The 19,237-nt window shown below is 40.6% G+C and overlaps 1 protein-coding gene across 1 annotated transcript in view; it reads left to right on the forward strand.

Annotated features, from left to right (window-relative positions):
- The window catches only part of mast4 (microtubule associated serine/threonine kinase family member 4), a 138,953-nt gene extending 130,130 nt beyond the window's left edge, over positions 1-8,823 (forward strand). The window contains 4 exon segments of the mRNA XM_022197238.2: positions 96-232; positions 2,472-2,656; positions 2,753-6,349; positions 6,352-8,823. Coding sequence (XP_022052930.2) covers positions 96-232; positions 2,472-2,656; positions 2,753-6,349; positions 6,352-6,500 — 4,068 coding nt within the window. The 3' untranslated portion in view covers positions 6,501-8,823.
- Positions 8,824-19,237: the final 10,414 nt, after the last annotated feature.

Consider the following 19,237-nt stretch of genomic DNA (forward strand, 5'->3'; position numbering starts at 1 on the left):
AGAATTCATTTAGATCAAGGTAATGAAGGCATAAACATTGTTTAGATTTTTCAAATATGTCGTCTTGCTGACACCCGTGTCTTGTTGTTTTTCAGAGTGGCAGCAAAGTGGCCATTTCTACAACCCCCTTTGAAAACACTTCTATAAAAACGGGTCCAGCCAGGAGGAACAGCTACAGGAGTAAGATGGTCAGATGTGGCAAAAAGCCCAAGAAGGAGAAGACGCCAGAAAGGTACAAATCTTCCAAAGAAACTAATATGATGTGAGTTTATTTTAACCTCCTTCTTTTAGCATTTTATGCAGTGCTGTCTGTAAATGTTTCAGTAGTTGTATCTGCAGAATTAATGACTCTTAACACAATGCGAGATTCCTGTAATCATATAATAATAATAAAACTATAAGCATATATTTTTTTTAAAAAAAAAAGGTTTTAAAAGGTATAGTAACACACTAAGACATTTCTTTGAGATTCCAGAGCTTTCAGCTTCTTCTTGTGGCCTCATCAGTGCTCAGATGTCATGAGAGTGAATAAATATTTGTATATATACAGTAAAGAGGCAAAAGTATTCATATCATTTACTAAACTAAAGGTGCTGATTCTGCAATGAAAATAATGCTACATTATAAGTAGAATCCCTGAAGGAAAAGTCCTTCTTCAGTAGAGTAACAAGTATTAGTAGTAAAATGTAGTTACAGTATCATCACTGAACACTCCTCACATGATTAATAGAAGAGGAAAGAAGAAAAAAGGTCTTATACACAAAGCTATCTTCTGTTCTTTTCTAATCTTTGATCTTTGCTGAGATATTGGTTCATGTGACCATTCATTGAAATGAAACCATGTGAGAAGCTTACAGGGAAACAAAACTGTTTAGTGGAGCTGAAATGTAGTGGAAGTATAAAGTAGCATAAAATAGAAATACTCAAGGAAAGTCCAAGTACCTCAAAATTCTACTGAAGTGAATCTACTTACTTAATTTTCACCTCTTAAAATATAAATGTATATTGGACACATTACAATATTGTTACATTACATTAGATACATTGTTTTATATTACAAAGATGCTTCACATGAGAAGTTGTGTACAACAAATACATTAATAGCAAATTTTAAATAATGCTTACAACTACACTGCTGTGATACTTAATGTTTTCATATGTTGCTATTTTTTTCAAAAGTAACCACCACAAAATACATTAAGTCTATATGGATAGTCAGAGAGCTACAAGTATGGGAAAGGGCTGGACTTTGTGCTAATTTAGGACTCGTTTCACCCACAGTCTGCTTCTAGTTTCTATACTAACTCCCTAAAAGCTTAGGATTACCATAGGGGAGAAATCTTGTATTCTTATACTTCTTTCTGTTAGCACAGTAGTTTTCTTTCTGCAGCTCTGCAGTAAATCTAGGCAATTGAATGATCTCATTTCCTGTGTGGAGCGTCGCTAAGTTTCCTGCTGGCCTCTAGAGGGCAGACAGACGACACTCAGGGAATGTTTAAATATGTGAGTCATAACCTTAGAGGATCACTGGTTTGTTATGTATCTTCAAACAGTTAATCCTCTCAATTTCAAGCAGTTTCTGGGCATGTTTTTTTACACCTGTCACATTTTTACTCACTGTACACTATTTTTTTCACTGCAGTGATAAAGTCCTGCACTTCTGTGGAAACAACACAACCATGGATAGAATTACAGAGGCCTCCAAAATGTCTTGTATTAGGTAGAAATGCCACAAATCCTAAAATAAACAACAGTGGTTGAGTTTCTTTGATTTTTTGTTTTACAAAAAATTAGAAAAGGGGAATCAACGTGTATAGCATTCAAATCCATTTAAGTGTTCCATAGGTGTTACCAATACTGGAAAAAGGTGACTCTACAAGCTGTATATATTTTACGACCACCACTACTTGTTTTTTTTTTTCTATTCTTTTCTCCTGACTGTTCCGTGTAAACATGGTTCAGCAGAAAGTTCTCTCAATTTTTGGCATGTGACTGTTTATGCAGCGTATTTACTAGTAGCTTTACTGTTGTAGTGAGGACGGCAGGATTTTTTTTCAACAGAATCTGGATAGAGCAAAAAAAAAATGTTTTTACAAATTTTTAAATGAGATTCGTAGATTAAAGTGAGTTTGATTAAATATCATGGTTTCAAGCTGAGATTCAGGTAGTTTTTCCAACAGTACAACATATGAAAGATGGTCAGATTGAGGACTGTCTAAAAGTAGTAATTTGGTGATTTTAATTTTCCTAAAGATTACGCGCCTTCAACAGCTGTCTTTAAAAGTTAGGAGAACCTTGAAGTCACATCTGCAAATGTTTAATATTGTCCATTTTAGAAATTGCTTTGCTTTGCTGTGTTATTTCTTATATTTTTTAATATATTTTTTTTCTTTTTCTAACAAGGTGTCATAAGAGGGGATTGTCACAGGGGACTCATGTCTTTTCTCTTTATCTCTCTTTATGTTTTGCAGGCGACGTTCCCTTTTCCGACGTTTTGCCATGCAGCCTTCTCCTCTTCTGCACACGAGTCGCAGTTTCTCATCTCTGAACCACTCTCTGTCATCTGGTGAGAGTCTCCCTGGCTCCCCCACCCACAGTCTCTCCCCTCGTTCCCCTACTGCCGCCTTCCGCCCCGCACCAGATTTCACCCAGTCAGGTGGAGATTTTACCTTATTCTGATGATAGCTTGACTTGTATTTATATTATGCTTAATTACACATTTCTGTTCCTTTTTTGTGGTCATGAATTCCAGGAGGGAACTCCTCCCAGAGCAGCTCTCCCAGCTCCAGTGCTCCAAACTCCCCTGCAGGCTCAGGCCACATCCGTCCCAGCACCCTCCACGGCCTCGGCCCCAAACTGCCCGGACAAAGACTCCGTCAAGGGCGTCGCAAGTCTGCCGGCAGCATTCCACTCTCTCCTTTGGCTCGCACACCTTCACCTACCCCCCAGCCGACCTCTCCTCAGCGCTCACCCTCTCCTCTCCTCAGTGGACACTCTGTTGCAATTTCAAAGACTACACAAGCTTTCCCAGCCAAGATACATTCCCCACCCACAATTGTGCGCCACATTGTTCGCCCCAAAAGTGCTGAGCCACCTCGTTCTCCCCTCCTGAAACGTGTGCAGTCAGAAGAGAAGCTGTCCCCCTCTTACACAGGAGATAAGAAGCACCTGTGCTCCAGAAAACACAGCTTGGAAGTGACCCAGGAGGAGGTGCAGGATGAGGAGCTGAGGACAGGAGAGCGGGATTACACCGTCCTGCAGAGTGTGGATGAAACAGCCAGTGAGCCACTGGCCATCACCCGCTTACGACCTGTGGAGCAGGGCTGCTTAAAGAGGCCCATCAGTCGCAAGATGGGCCGGCAAGAGTCTATTGAGGAGCTTGACAAAGAAAAACTGAAGTCCAAGATGGTTGTGAAGAGGCAGGACTGGTCAGAGAGGAGAGAGTCTCTGCAGAAACAAGACGCCCTGCATGAAGCTGACTCGTCACCTCTGTGTGGCGATGACAGGGATGACAGCTCACTGATCCGAAACCAAAATAAAACCCCGAGCAGCCCAGAGTCTGGCCCTTTAGAGACCAAAGCTGTTAGCACAACTCTTAAAGACGTCTTGTATAAAAAACTAAACACACGTGTGTCTGAGGGCATCACTGAGCCATCAGGTGGCAGCAGTGAAAGTGAAGGAGGCCTCCGATCTGCTCTCTGCTCGATTCACCCAGAGTGGCAGCACTCACGGCAGGGGAAGGACAACATGAAGCCAGACAGGTTGGACTTCAAAGCTCCCAGCATCGAGTTCACAAGAAAGAGGTTGTCATTTGAAGAGCGGGAGGACTGCATGTGTCGGCTGTCGTCTGGCCTCCATGAGAACCTGCACTTTGGCTCAACCAGGTCTAAGAGCCTCCAGCTGGACACAGCCATCACTCATGAACACATGAAGGCAGGACTGGGCAGCGTTCATTCAAGCCCTGAGGGTCTGTCCCCCAAGCTGTTCTCTGGGAGAGGAGAGAGCGCTGTGGAAAAACTCCAGCTCATCTCCTCTGCAGAGTCTCCGCTCAGAAAGACATCATCTGAATATAAACTTGAAGGACGCCATGTCTCCTCCCTGAAACCTCTAGAGGGCACCCTGGATATCGGTCTGCTCTCAGGGCCCAGAGTCTCCAAAACAGAAACCTGTTTATCCAAGATGGCAGAGAACACAAGCGACACTGTGTCTGTGAGTCCTCCAGTGTGGCTGCAGAGTCCCACGGAGAAACAGATAACCATCCCCCAACTAAAAACTACAGACAAGATAAAGAGCCCCCTGACTTACTCCCTAAACCCTGAAGCTGTTTCTTCTCTAAACAGCATCTCCAAAGAGCAGTCAAATAATGCAGCCACAGAAATTAAAACCAATGCAAGTGGTGAGAAAACACAAGATAGACTTGGAGAATCATTAAAGGGCTCAACCAGCAAAGTGGAGGCGTCAACATTTACTGTTAAACCGGAGAGCAGGACGGTTGTGAAAGCTAGTTCATCACTGGCTCATGACCACAGAGGCCCCCGACACAGCTCACACTTCTCCTCATGTGGAAAAACACCCTCCATACGGGAAGTGAGCAACGAAGATCAGGAGGATGAAGTGGAGCTGCAGGATGTCACACCACGCACTACATCACAGAGCACTGACAGCTCCAAGACAGTAGTCTCTTTGACTTCAGCAAAGCTGGAGGATGACATAAAAACTTCTCCTCCACCTACACAAGTGGAGAGTCCAGCTACAGCTGTCAGCGAGCCGTTACCTGTAGCCCCGAGGCCGAATGTAAACGCTGGTTTGGATCCAGGTCAGCGTGAGCGCTGTGAGAAAAGAAAAGCTGCTGCAGAGAACTCAAACATGACCTCTGTTTCTAAAATGAATGTACAGAAAGACTCTGCACAGGTTCCACAGAAAGTGTTTTCAAAACAGCAACAGTTAAACATCTGCTCTGCAAATACAGAACCCCAAATTTCTATCACAGTATCAGCAGTTGGCTCCGTACGTGACAATAAATCCAGCAGTTTGAAACCAGAAAGGGAGGACTGCTGTGAAACGTCTGTTAGTAAGGACAATGTGCAATCTAACAGAGATCCAAGCAGCTCTGGCACTAAGAAGGAAATCGACACATGTGCTACGGTTGCAAAAGTGGGGCAGCAGAGAGAAGTTTCTACTGAGAACACATCATTAAATATCACCACAGAAGTCACACTGAGTGTGAACAAAAAGAATTACACTGTGTCTGCTGGTGCAGCAGAGGACAGCAGCATATTGTTGCAGAGGAAAGAAGTTCTCATATCACCAAAGACAAAGAATACAGGCAATGAGAAAGATTCAGAACAGCTGTCAAAAAGCTATCCAGCTATGAAAGCACAACACAAGTCTTCTGATTCAGAAATTTGCACATCTAAGAAAGAAGACACTGTCATCAGCACAAAAGAAAACACTGTGGTCCCTTTGGCTAAACTGAAAAGTTCGGCTTCAGCAAGTACAAATGAAAATGTTTTAAGTCCCAAAAGTAAGTCAAGGCCTGACCCACAGCCTGCACCACCCACATCTGTGAAGACAGAGAAGGAGACAAAAACACTAGAAGTGAAATCTCATAGCACAGCTCCTCCCGTCCCCGTTGTCAAGGGCAGTCCAATTTCAAAACAGAAAGACCTACCCAAGGATTCTGCGCACGCAACTTCAAACGTTCAATCAGCCCATGACGCTAAACGGAAAGAAGCCTCGCTGCCATCCACTGGAGCTGACATAAAGCACGAAGAATCTGGGCAGCCGACACATTCGCCCACTAATGCTGACGTGAAGCAAAGCAAAACCCAGTCCAAATGTTCTGTAGCAATTTCAACTCATGCAGTAAAAGACAGCAAAGACTCAAAGCCAAAACCTGTCCCTCCTAAAACTGTCACGCCATCAACTCTAAAGCCGGCTGTAGCTCCACCAGTTATTAAACAGAGTCTTGACACCAAACCTAAAGACTCCTCACCCAAAAACCAAGCAGCAGTCCTTATGGACCATCGTGACTCAAAACCAAAAGACGCTGCTTCACCTCAGCAGCAGCTCAGGAAGGAGACTCTGCCAGCGTCAGATGTTTCCTCTCAGCCCAGTCCACCTCCAGTGCTGCCGAAACCTGCAGTGAAAAAAGAAACCCATTCACCGAGCAGTGGAGCCGCCTCAGGCAAAGTCTCCAGCTGTGATTCTGCAGTCAAGGCATCTAAGGACAGTCCCAAGTCTGAAGCCCTGAAACCAGACAGTCACAAGGCCCCAGAAGCCCGAATCACCACCCCTGACAAGCAGGCGTCCTCCGGCCGGAAGGAGGCGGCTGAAAGGAAGAAAAAGAACCAGCCCAAGAGGTCACGTCTGCACAGAAAACCACAAAAAGGGACACATCCAGGGCTTCTCCCTCTGCTCTCAAAGACAGCTCAGACAAAGACACCAGCAGGTGCAAACAGCAGAAGGAGTCACCTCGTAGTTCCAGCAACAAAAAGTAAAAAGAGGGAAAATAGCAGCTGACATTATCGCTTCAGAGGTGTAATAAAATGCTAGAAATGATTTGTGCAAGCATCATCATGCCTTCTTTTTTGTTAGAGGACCGGGAAAGCTGTTACTGATGGAGAGGAAGGTGTTTTTGTGTTTCATAAGATTATTTACAACACATCGATGTTTCTAGGTCTGAATGTAGGCAATTGTGTGTTGATCATTTTCTGATGTTTTACATCAAGTGAATGTTTGGAAGTTTTCTTTGTGTTCATTTCGGAATGCTTTGTGCAATCAGTATGTCAGGGGCAACAGGGAGGAGCCTTACAGAGGTGGTGATGTACTGTAGAGTCAGTGCCATAAATGATTTTAAATTGCACTCTTACTTCTAAACTTGGAGGACCTGATGTCGAAGTCTTTTAATGCAGTAGACCACACCAATCTTTCTCAGCAACTTAGCAGCTGTTGTGTTGTTTCCATTCAGTACGATCAGATTGCGTTTCTGTTGGGGTTTTGTGCAGTGGTCCACAGAGGGAACGCACTATGTCCTGTGCTTTTCACCTAAAATGGAAAAAAAAAAGATACAGAATCACACTTCGGTTCTAGAAATCATAAATTAGTGAAGGGGCCTTAGATTTTTGGGAAATAAAACTTGCTGTTCTTAGCAAGATGTGGTGTTTATTCACATTCCTCTGACATCTGTACATATATTTTTGATTTTTATGCAATATGGTGTAAATAGGATGACATTGTAAAACGGGGATACATGGGCTTACATGATTGTCGTTTGTATTATATGTATAGATTTTGCAGTGTCATGTTTGTATGCTCGATATTAAGAGTGTCACGTTCTGCTTGTGTGGTCTAAAGTAAGCTACCGCGACATATCTCATCAAAGGTGTCCACTTCTTTGCAACTTTTAACATGTTCCAAAACTAACTTGAAGAGAGGGACAAGAAGGCATGGGGGGGGGGGGTAACTGGGCTATTTCTGAAATGTAGCATTATATAACAAAACTGTGAGGGCTGTCAGCGTTTCCCAAGAATGTCTTAGAGTAGAATGTCTAAGTAGAATGATGACTGTGTGAAATGCAGAATATTGTGTTTGATTGATGAGACGAACCAGCGAGTAATCACTGCAGTAGGTTTGTAAAAGGCCGGGTTATGCCCACGTCGTGATATGAGATCAATCATGTGAGGAAGATGCAGTCTAAAAAGGGTTCCACTGTTGCTGTTGTGTTTGGGACTCGAGCTTTATCGGGGCAAAGATTTTTCGAGGAATCCTGATTGTTTGTCCACAACATAAATTTGATGTAAGTGTGCAAATAGTCGGTACTATACATATAGGCTGTCATTTATCGACACTCACTTCTTGCTATTTACACACACCGACACATGTTTCTATACTGTAGATGCCTTTAAATTGCAAACCCCTAAATGACGACCAGAAAGTAGCCTAGGACACTTGTAGTAGCAGTATTTGCTCTGTTGTACTGGCTATAGAAAAATTAAAAAAAAAAAAAAAACAACCAATAATCTTGTCTACTACATATATGTTGAAGAGAAAACACTTCATTTAACCTGGCACAGCATATATCTAAATGTTCCATACTGTATCTAAGAATGAAAGCGAAACACAAGATTGACAGCTGAGATTTTAATGTTAAAAGAATCTGATGTTTACCTGCATTAGATATTGTAAATGTATTGCTAATGTATTGTGAGAGAACAAAATGCACCTTAATGTTTGCCAATATTCAGTTCAGAAGGTGAGTAAAGGAGGATCTGGATCTGAAAGTGGTTTATGAATCCAACACTTATGATTTGAATGAACTTATCAAACCATCCTTCTCCTCCCACATACTTTTTTTTTTTCCCCTTCCTGTGACGAAAGACATTTGAAATCCTCAAAGCACATTCAATGTTTGTTTACAAAGCATCATGGATGTATATTTTGTATATTGTTGATTTGCCAAATCTATGTTCTGTGTCACAGATGATGATGTTTATAGTCGTGTGAGACTCTGCTCCATCGCCACCAGGATGATGTTTAAGAAGAACATTTGTTTGTGCAGTAATCAATGTCTTTACATACGTCAGGTTCTTCTTTGTCTGCTTGTCTTTTCAGTTTCGTTTTCTTTCTTCCTCTGTGCAAAACTAGTATTAGATGAACTTGCTTACGATGGTTTGTCTTTTAGAATATGTGCAATAAAAGTGTTTTGAGTTTTGTATTTTGCCCAAGGAAAGCTCTATGGATGTCATAGATGTTGTATATTAAAACAGATATTTATACTTCTAATGTTGCGTAATACTGAAAATAAAATGGAATTATCAATTATTCTTATCATTCTTTTATTTGTTTCTCTTCACATAGAACAAAAACTTCTAAAACAAATCATATAATCTGCATTCATCACAGTAATGATAGTAGAAAAGCAACATCACCACTAGAATTTTAATATTCTTCAAAACGGCTTTGTGTAGGGCGAGATACTCCCGTTGGACACAGCCAGAAATGCAATTGTAACTGAAGCTCCGCTTTTTCTAAGTATGCCAAACTAAATATTCCAATACTGTGGCTTCTGAAGCAAATGTGTGGCCCTTTATTATATCACAGTAGCACCACCTCCACAATTAACGTAACCATCAGGGACACTCTGTCCCAATTGTGGTCTAATTAAAATATGTACACCAAGCTAGATGGGAAATTCTTTGTTTAATGGGTCTGAAACTATCAAATATTTAAAGATTTTTTTCAACAATTATCCAATTTGTACACTTTAGTTAATTAACGGCTAGTGTAACCAATTGATTACAAGCAAAAATGAAAAAAAAAAAAAAAACTTTTTCAACACGTATGGAAAACAATTTCCAAGACTAATCCAATAAAATTTATATGTATATATTTAAACAATCATTATTTTCCTGGTGCCTTTCCAGGAAAGCTCCTAAGAAAATATATTATAGACATATTTAAAAAGAAAAGACTTTGAATGTGGTCATCCAGTGTTTCTGTACTAAAAATAATACTTTCCTTGTGGTTTTTGAGTCTTAAAGATATTTATTTATTTTCAGTAAATGACATGTAAAAACAGCAATCCTCTGCTCTTTAAATGCGCATTGACGTGGTGAACAAAGATCTACACCAAGCTATCTAATGTAACATCAGTAGGGGGCAGTAGCTTTCTATATGTGTGGCTGGAGGGGACACTGTTGAAGTGCGTCCTCTGTTATGCAACGTGGAGCTACAGAGGGCAAATGAAGTGTAGCGTAATGTACAGAAAGTCACTCCTCTCAAGAGTCTGATAAAGCTGCATATTTAACCTTTTTCCCCTCAATGATTTGCCACCTTACTGTGGTGGAGGGATTTGAGAGTCCCAGGAATTACGTTGTCAAGTCCCTGGTAGGGTCTCCCAAGGTAAATTGGTTCTGGGTGAGGGGCCAGATTATTCTAAAGACTCCTACAGGAAGAAAATCAAGATGTCTTGCCCTGGGTGGGTTTACTGAGACCTTGCCCTGGAGCCAGGACTGAATTAAAGGGGCTTGTTGGTGAGCACCTGGTGGTCGCTGACTTTATCCATGTGCCCGGTCAGTCTCCACTCAGACCCACTACTTGCAGCAGAGGCCAAAGGGGTCCTGAGCATTGTGGATTGGACGCCTTACCCCCGAGACCTGGATAAGGACTAGAAAATGGATGGATGGATTTAAACTCAAAAATATTAATGAGAGGAATGAATGGGGGGCACTCTTAAGATTTGAGAATGGCTGTTAGGAGAGAGGAGGTGTTGCAGCAGCTCCTACTGGGCAAAGACAGAACATTATGTTAACTAGTATTATCAGTAATTGGCTGTGTGCTTAATCTTAACTGGTTTCAAGCAGGAAACAATTTCCACCCTGTAAGAGATTTCTGTCTGGATGTTTTCAAATCATGTCACCGGCCGAAATAATTAAGTTTCATGTGCATATAAATCAGGAACATTTATGTGTTATAAGGAAGTAAAACAAAGTCTTATCAGAACAAGCGATCTCCTACATTTAATCCATTATTCCGCTTGGCCGGCATTGGAACCACTTCAAAATAAAAGAAATAGTCTCTTATTCAATAGATTGTGAGGTTAATAAAACGTACATCTGACTGATTCCAGTGGCAGGAGGCCGGCTTGCCCCTAATCCATTTTACAACACTGATCAATACTAATGATGTGAGCGGCCATATGTATTGTTGTCAATAGGGTGTGGAGATAAAAGGATGGGGGAGTACGTATGTGTGCACACAGACACACGTGTAACATTGTAGAGTGAAACACCAAGTGAAAAACAAGGTTAACATATTGCATTAGTACTGACAGCTCCCTGATCTGTGCATTTAAGCACAAGGATGTTTTAGCTGAATGTCGGCATGCAAACATGGTAATGTTTAGCAGGTGTAATGTTTATAACATTCACTGTCTTAGTTTTGGTGTGTTAGAATGCTAATACACGATACTAACATGCCATTGTTTAGCAGGTATGATTTTTTTTTTACCATATTCATCATCTTAGTTTAGCGTGTTAGCATGCTAACATGTTGTTGTTTAGCAAGTATAATAGTTATCATGTTAAGCATTTTGATTAAAATAGTAGCGTGATAATACAATTCGAGCATGCTATTGTTTAGCAGGTATAATGTTTACCAAGTTAACCATCTTAGTTTAATGAATAAGAATACTAACATGTTCACTGAAAATGCTAACATGCTACTCTTTACCAGATATAATGTTTACCAAATTAGCCACCTTAGTTTAATAAAAAGGAATACTGACATGTTCACTGACAATGCTAGCATGCAATTGTTTAGCCGGTATAATGTTTACCAAATTAGCCATCTTAGTTTAATCAATAAGAATACTAACATGTTCACTGACAATGCTAACATGCTATTGTTTAGCAGATATAATGTTTACCTAGTTGACCATATTAGTCTGTTAGCCTGTTAACATTTTCTTAATGGCAATGTTAACATGGTGATGTTTAGCAGGTATAATGTTTATCATGTTCTTCATCTTTCTTTAGTGTGTTAGCATGCTAACATATTCTTGATGACGATGCTATAGCAGGCTGTTTTTTAGCAGGTATAATACTAACCATGTGTAGAGTCACAGTTTAGTGTATCAGAACACTAACATGCTCACAATGACAATGCTAACAAACTATCAGGTATTATGTTTATCACTTTAAATTACTGCTAACATCTGCTAATTAGCACTATATTAAGTACAGTGGATGTCGTTAGCTTGACTGCATCTTAAATCAAATTATTGGACAAAATTAAATTGTGATCTGATGATGGAAAAGCTAAGAGACTGAGTGCTCATACCAACATTAATGGCAATTCGATAGTCCGCATGGAAGACGCGAGGTGGCGTGAACATTTACAGGAACGACTAATAGGCCCTTTCACTCTTCTTGTTTCCATCACTGTGCTGGATTCAGCAGCTTCAACTGTAACATCAACTACCAGAACAAATAGTCGTTATGCGTGGTAAATCCGGTTCTATGTTGGAAATAGAAAAATGGAGAATTTGTTATATTTGCCGATATAATCGTACGTGCTTAACATTGTGACCACCTTCGTAATATTGTGTTGATCTCCTTCATACTGTTAAAACTCCTCTAACCAGGTGGGGCGTGGACATAACACCTCTTGGGATTTCCTGTGGCATCGGGATGGTGGCAGTGAATTTTGTGGGTCCTATGGATTGCAGGGTGTGACCTACCTCAATCAAGCTTATCCTGTCACATCCCACAGATGCTCAGTAAGATTTGGATCTGGGCACCATAGCTCTGTCGTGTTCCCCAGGGCCATTCCTGAGCAGTTTTTGTGGTGTGTCGGACTGCATTGTCCTGCTGAGGGTTGCAACTGGCATCAAGAGCTGCTGTTGCCATGAGAGGTGGGGGGGTTGCTTGACTTGCAATGTTTAGGTGGGTGGTACATGTAAAACATCCACATGAATGTCAGGACCCAAGGTTTCCCAGCAGAATGTTGCATTATAACAAGATGATCGATGTTGTTCACTTCACCTGTCAGTGGTCATAATGTTGTGGCTGATCAGTGTGTACAGCCTATATATGGTAAAGACTGCCCAGTGGATTTTGGGAGCACAGCTTCCCAGCCTGGACTTGTTCTCTAGCTAGCTAAGAAAAAAGGCCCTCTGCAGGAAGACACAAGCTGTCAACTGTGAAACAACTTTTCCCAAAAAGTTGTTGCCTCATTCATCCTCTTAGCCAAATTCAAGCTGATTGCTAGAAGTTCCACACAAATTTTGTTGGAGTTACACAATGATAATTAAAAGCCTCTATCTATCTCTATCTCTCTATAGTATATAGTATATGGAATATTGTTGATGGTGAGATGATAAAGAAAGAGCCCATCAAGAAGGCAGAAGAAATGACACTTTTTGACTTTTCCCTAATTTGATCATCAGCATCAAGTGCTACGTAATAGTTTCTCAGTAGTAGTGGCTCTTTTCTGCTCCGATAAAAGCAGTCCCGAAAGAGATTTTATGGTTCTTGTGGCCGGAATATTCACCAAGGTTCAGGCCACCCTAAAGCAGTCAGAAAGTTCCTGCAGTAGAAAGTGCAAAACAAACACACACCGACCTAACGCAACAGCAGCAGCCTCCCCGAGCACGACTGCGTGTCCCAGCACACCGCCTGAGGAACACGACAAAGAGATAAGATGTTGACATAGTCTCCAAACTCTCCAGATCCCAAACTGATCAAGCATCTAAGGAATGCACCAAAGCAAGCCTGATCCACAGAAAACCTGACCCTACATCCCACAGGACCAAAAGGATGTCCCTGTTCCAACGTTCCGGTGCCAAACACCACAGGACAGCCCCAGAGATCCACTGTCCAGAGCTCTTTTGGCAGTATGAAGAGGAATCTCTTAGGAAGATGGTTTTATTCCTGTGGCTGATATGTGTGTATAGACAGTATGCACTGTAGCTGTGGTACAAACACTTATTAGTATTTGATTTTCCTGCTGCAGTTTGCAGTCATTTAGTCAATAAAATGGAAATGTGACCCTTATAAATAAAGAAAACAGTGGTGGGAAGATTGCTTGTTCCTGAAGGCACATGCAATCTGAGACACGCAGAGATAAATCCACTCTGGCCCGTATTAACTTTGTTGCTGGAATTTGTTCGAGTACACTCTGTGACTTGGTGAGAAGCCAAAACTCCAGCCCAGCTCTCATATCTCATGTTGCAACTAATGGCTGCTGGCTGAGCTCAGCCACTGGGCCATCACGCGCAGAGAGGAGTGAGCTTATTGTGTAGGAGTGGGTTCAATCTCATGTTAGAAAAATTAAAAACTGTGGGCTTCTGTTAGATCATACTGCATTCCTTCAGGTTTCTCTGGTGCTGGGTTCTGATTTGCATTTTAATCACGGCGCATTTTTACCCCTTCCGACGTAAATTCCACTTTAGTGACTGTGCCCGTTACAACTGCCCCACCCAGACTGTGTGACATGCAATCCTACAAAAACATAAGTACCCCAGCTGCTTTAGGGAATGAAGTACTTTCGAAGAAGTGGCCCTGCAGCGTAAACATCCTTGAGTATTACGCAACAGTTCAAACTATCAGGTATGTCCTGTACTCAACCAGTTTGTCATGTGACTTATTTACTGCTGTAACATATTTCAGCGTGTTGATACGGCCCTTTCTGCAAAGTCATACGAATGATGCAATGTAGATGCAAGGAAAAGTGAGTGTTTGTGTGTGTGTGGGTGGGTGGCGTCTGGCTGAGCATGGGCGAGTGAAAAGTACACAATATGGAGGTTAGGAACGGGGCGGAATACCAATAAAAGAATATTATTTTCAGAACTCATGGAGATGCTTGTGTTGCAACAATTTGATAAATAAACAGTTACAAGTGTAGCTCGTGTGGCTGCGGTGAAATGTTTGAAAAAAGATTCTGGGGCTAGAAAGTCTCCTTGTGTGGCAAAATACAGAGAGCACAATGATTGAAACCTCCTCGGCCTGTGTAGTTAGAGTGAAATGAGAGGATGATGTACGACTGGATGATGTGGTGGTTCCTGTGTGATGCTGCTAAATGTTGGGTGTACTAACAAACCGTGAACTCAGACACAGAACACATAGCTTTTGTATATTGTCCTTTAGTTTGTATGCTTGTGCTGCTCTGTTATGAGACTATAGCTTGAGTTTGGTCTATAAACAGGCCGGTGATGTCACTGTTTGGTTTTTAGGTGTGGGCTCAATGTGCGGTAGGAAATAAGTTACTCATGAATCCAAATTAACCTGCAAAGCTTGAGTTTAAATGGATGATAAGCATCTCCAGTCACATTATTCTTTGTTTTATAGCCAATGCAGTGGTTCCCAAGGCTTTTAATTAGCAACAACTCTCTGCTCTCCTTTTTTATGACCCATTTATTGCATAATCCATGTATTTAACTTGTCAGGTAATTTGTTATGATCTGTAATATTGTAGATCTTGACCTTCGTATTTAAATGAGGTGAACTTGTATAATAAATAATATTGTAGGGTCTTAACTGAAAGTATTTGAATTAGTTTGGAAGATTGTTACAGTATGTAATGTTTCAGGGTTTTAACCATAATATGAATAAAATATTATTGTAAATTTGCAACATCAATCTTATTTCTTGACTGGAAAGTACTTTGGCTCAACATCTGGTGCTCCCATAACAATACTATGTTTGAAATTGAAGCAACCAAATCAGACATATGGTCTTTTTAAATTATTATTTTTTTATTTCACTTCTTCCTTGTGAAAACCTAACCCAATATTACCACCAATACAGTTCAACTACAAACAGCATTGTTGGACATTTAGAAGTAGCTAAAGTAGCTTTCAGGTGATGGTGATGCTTCTTTCTAACTCCATTATTGAAACTGATGGTTATCAGTTTTTAGTATCCACGAATTTTAGCTCTGTTTTTGGTCTCCACCAGCTCCCAGTAGAAAATCTGACTTTTTAGCTGTTAAATGCTTCATTATGTTCACCAGACAGTTGTCTTCTAGCCTGTGCGAACAGCATAATGAGGTAGTTTAAGCAGTCTCATTTGGTAATTTTTTAAATTCATTTTGACCCAGGTCATGTCTGTCACCTCCTTTCTGTCATTGCACAGACTTGTTTTATCCAAGCAATTATTTTCTGGTATGCAAGAATAGCTATAGGTGTTCTGCCTCGGAGATAAGATTTGTCATATTGCAGATTTATGATCTAGTGTCACCAATAACCTTTTGTTATTAACTTTACTTGACTGTAGACTTTAGTTTGTTCACTTCTGAATTTATAGTAATACTCATCTTATGGATCTGGGATGACACTTCTGCCATCAGGGTTTATATGGTAGGCATATAGTAAAAGCAATAATAGAGTTTAACAGGTCAAAGATAAGCACAGTCCATAATACTACTGTTCAATAGTTTGAGGCCACCCAGACAATTTCATGTTCTCCATGGAAAGTCACACTTTTATTCATGTGCTAACATAATTCTGCAAGGGTTTTCTAACCATCAATTAGCCTTTCAACACCATTAGCTAACACGATGTAGCATTAGAACACAGGAGTGATGGTTGCTGGAAATGTTCCTCTGTACCCCTATGTAGATATTCTGTTTCCAGCTAGAATAGTCATTTATCACATTAACAATATCTAGACTGTATTTCTGATTAATTTAATGTTATCTTCCCCGGAAAAAATGCTGTTTTTTTGTGTGTGGGGGGGGGGGTTTCAAAAATAAGGACATCTCTGAGTGATGCCAAACTTTTGAATGGTAGTGTGTAAAGAGCCTATATTGAATAAACTTTAACTGCCTCTTAGTGTGAAAATGTGTTGAATTGGGAAATTGAGTGATGAACAGTTTCAATGTGATATCTGACTTTGTTTACTACCAATTTCCGTTGATGAAACCAGCTGCCTATTTCTGCTAGAAGTGAAAGCCAAAACATTGAGCTGAAAAACACTGAAAGACGTCATGGAGCTGAAGGGAACTAAAGAGTGACGAGTCTTAGTGGCTTGATCACTTTGAGCAACATCTTACTAAATACACATTTTTATTTAATCAATTGTTATTTTAAAACCATCATGGGTGCAGCTTTAAGATTAGTCTTTTTTTTTTCTTTTTTTTTTTTTTTTATCAAAAATGAGCATTGGTGAAACTTAACCCCAGAAAACAACCCTTCAGGAAATTTTAAACCCACACTATTTTCCTAGAGTAAATGTCACAAGCAGTCAGTACAGCAGAAATATGAAGGGACTTAGGCATGTTGCAGTAATGGCTGTCAGGTGAGCCACAGTTTACACAGAGTCTGGACTTATCATCACTAGCTGCTATATTTCTGTCATCCATCAGGTGTGAACTTTGCCTCTTGTACAATATTGTCAGAGCGTTATTGTTTGAAATGGCATTAAGCTTTCGGTATGTTGACTCGGTTTTGCGGCTGTAAATGCTCTTCAAAACACAGATCTTCGAAACGTTGGGTAACTTCAAATTATTGCAATGGGTTGGAATATGCTGCCTAGTTTTATTCGTAGCTCAGCTGACCACAGAACCCGTTTTGGAGCCAAGTAAAACTTTAAACGGCGTCCTTAGTGAGGCCCTTTTGTCCCATGATCATGATTAATATTTGCATCATGCCAAATCTGGAATAAAAAAGGGCCTCAAGTAAAGAACTGCGCATACTTCTGTAATAAAAGTTGTGCTTTTCTCGGCTTTAGTCCAGAACTGCAGAAAGCTCACCAAGACTAATTAAATGACAAATGAATCGTTTTTAAAGAGTTAATAAAGCAATGAAAGAAAAGCAGCTCAATGCTCTGGGAAATAGTAATCCCTCTTCTTCCGATTCTTCACTTTGCTGTCATATTGCGCCCTACCTGCAGAGGAGATGAGCTGGAAAGGTCAGAAAGAGGCAGAAGCTGAGAGTCAATAGCTAAAGAAGAAACGAAAGAGGATGAAGAGGAGGATGGGGGAGGAGAAGATCCCTCTGTCAGACACAGGGCCGAGGTCTGGGCTCAGAAGAGTGACACGACCCCGGTGTGGTCCCACACCGAGCGCATTAATGAGCGTCTGAGAGGGATTTAGGGTTCAGGGCTTAGCACAGATCAGGCGCTGATTCTCTGCCTCAGGAAAAAACAGGACGAGAGTCTGAGCCTCCATTATGGAGACAGCAGCACGTGTTGGTTGAGACGCATTAAGGTCGTCTCAAATGAAAGCAGCACCTGAAATACTGAGGTAAAAATAGGAGGACGTGTCGTATGCTGCATTATCTCCTGTAGGGGATAGGTTGAGCCTCGTCCTGAGCTGTCTCATCCCATCTGAGATAGAAAATCATGTTTCCAGTGATGATGTTTTAGTGTTGCTCTGAGTTAAATCATATAATGATTATTGGACGATTTCAGTTAAATTAAGTTTTAAGATAATTATGCCTTGCCATAAGTAAATTGATTTTATGCAACTATATACTTCTATTGTCCAGATGTCCATCGTAGATATTGTTAATTATTGTACTTGTGCCTTTTTTTGTCTTCTGAGCTCAAAGTATTTGTGTCATGGACCTCAGTTGATGAGTTTAAAGTCTGTGTGTTGAGGTGTTTGGACCCTGTTATGCAACACTGTAACCATCCTGCTCAAATAGTAGCTGGAACAGGACTTTGAACTCCACAATGCCCTCCAGTATTGACATTGTCAAATGAAGATCTAAAAATAGAAACCAGACACTATTACCCAATTCAAGGGGCAAAAAATAGGTGGGTCTGGGGCTGAATCAGCACGTAACTGTTCTGTTCTGTTCTGTTCTGTTCTGTTCTGTTCTGTTCTGTTCTGTTCTGTTCTGTTCTGTTCTGTTCTGTTCGTTTCAATTTCAAATGTTGGGGCGGTATGGCTCAGTGGGTAGAGTGGCTGTCTTGTAACTGGAAGGTTGCTGGAAGGTTGCCAATTTGATCCTCGGCCCGTTGTGCTCATGTCGAGGTGTCCCTGAGCAAGACACCTAATCCTTAATTGCTCCTGGTGGGTCGTGGTTTGCTGCCCTGCGCGGCAGCTGCTGCCATCAGTGTGTGAATGGGTAAATGTGACGTAAAGCGCTTTGGATAAAAGCGCTATATAAATACAACCATTTACCATTGAATTTGACCCGGAGCATGTTGAATTATCCAAAAGTGTCAGAAACTTAAAAAAGCCCATTAAGCATTCTTTATGTGTCATTATTAACTTCATTACTAACCATTCAATCAATATTTAGTGCAAAGGTGTTCTTTACCTCTCACTGATCATGGTTCAATGATTATGGTTCAGTCACTTTTTAAAAAATGTACGTTAAAACTATTTTTAATGTACATAGGAAAGACCCACATATAAAATACAGTAGTTTTAATTTTATTATTATTATTTATTTTATTTTATTTTACATTTGGAATTTTTTTCTTATGTATGGAGTGATTTTGATAACTGAATATAAGACATCGCTTCTGTTCAGGGTGGGTTTGCAAATATGTGAAATTAACCATTTTTATCTTATATGTTGAGCAGAAGAAGTTTCATCCCAAAAAAAATACTTTTAACCATTTTTTAAAAGTATTTTTTCTTTTACTTTAAAATGGGTCAAATTGACCCGCAGCATAACACGAGGGTTAAAATACAGAAAAGCGTCCTGAATATTTTGACTTGTACTACTTCAACATGGACAGGTTGTACCATTGCATGCCCATGTTTAGATCTTAATGGAGAG

The sequence above is a fragment of the Acanthochromis polyacanthus genome, chromosome 18 (assembly GCF_021347895.1).
Source record: "Acanthochromis polyacanthus isolate Apoly-LR-REF ecotype Palm Island chromosome 18, KAUST_Apoly_ChrSc, whole genome shotgun sequence".
NCBI lineage: Eukaryota > Metazoa > Chordata > Actinopteri > Pomacentridae > Acanthochromis > Acanthochromis polyacanthus.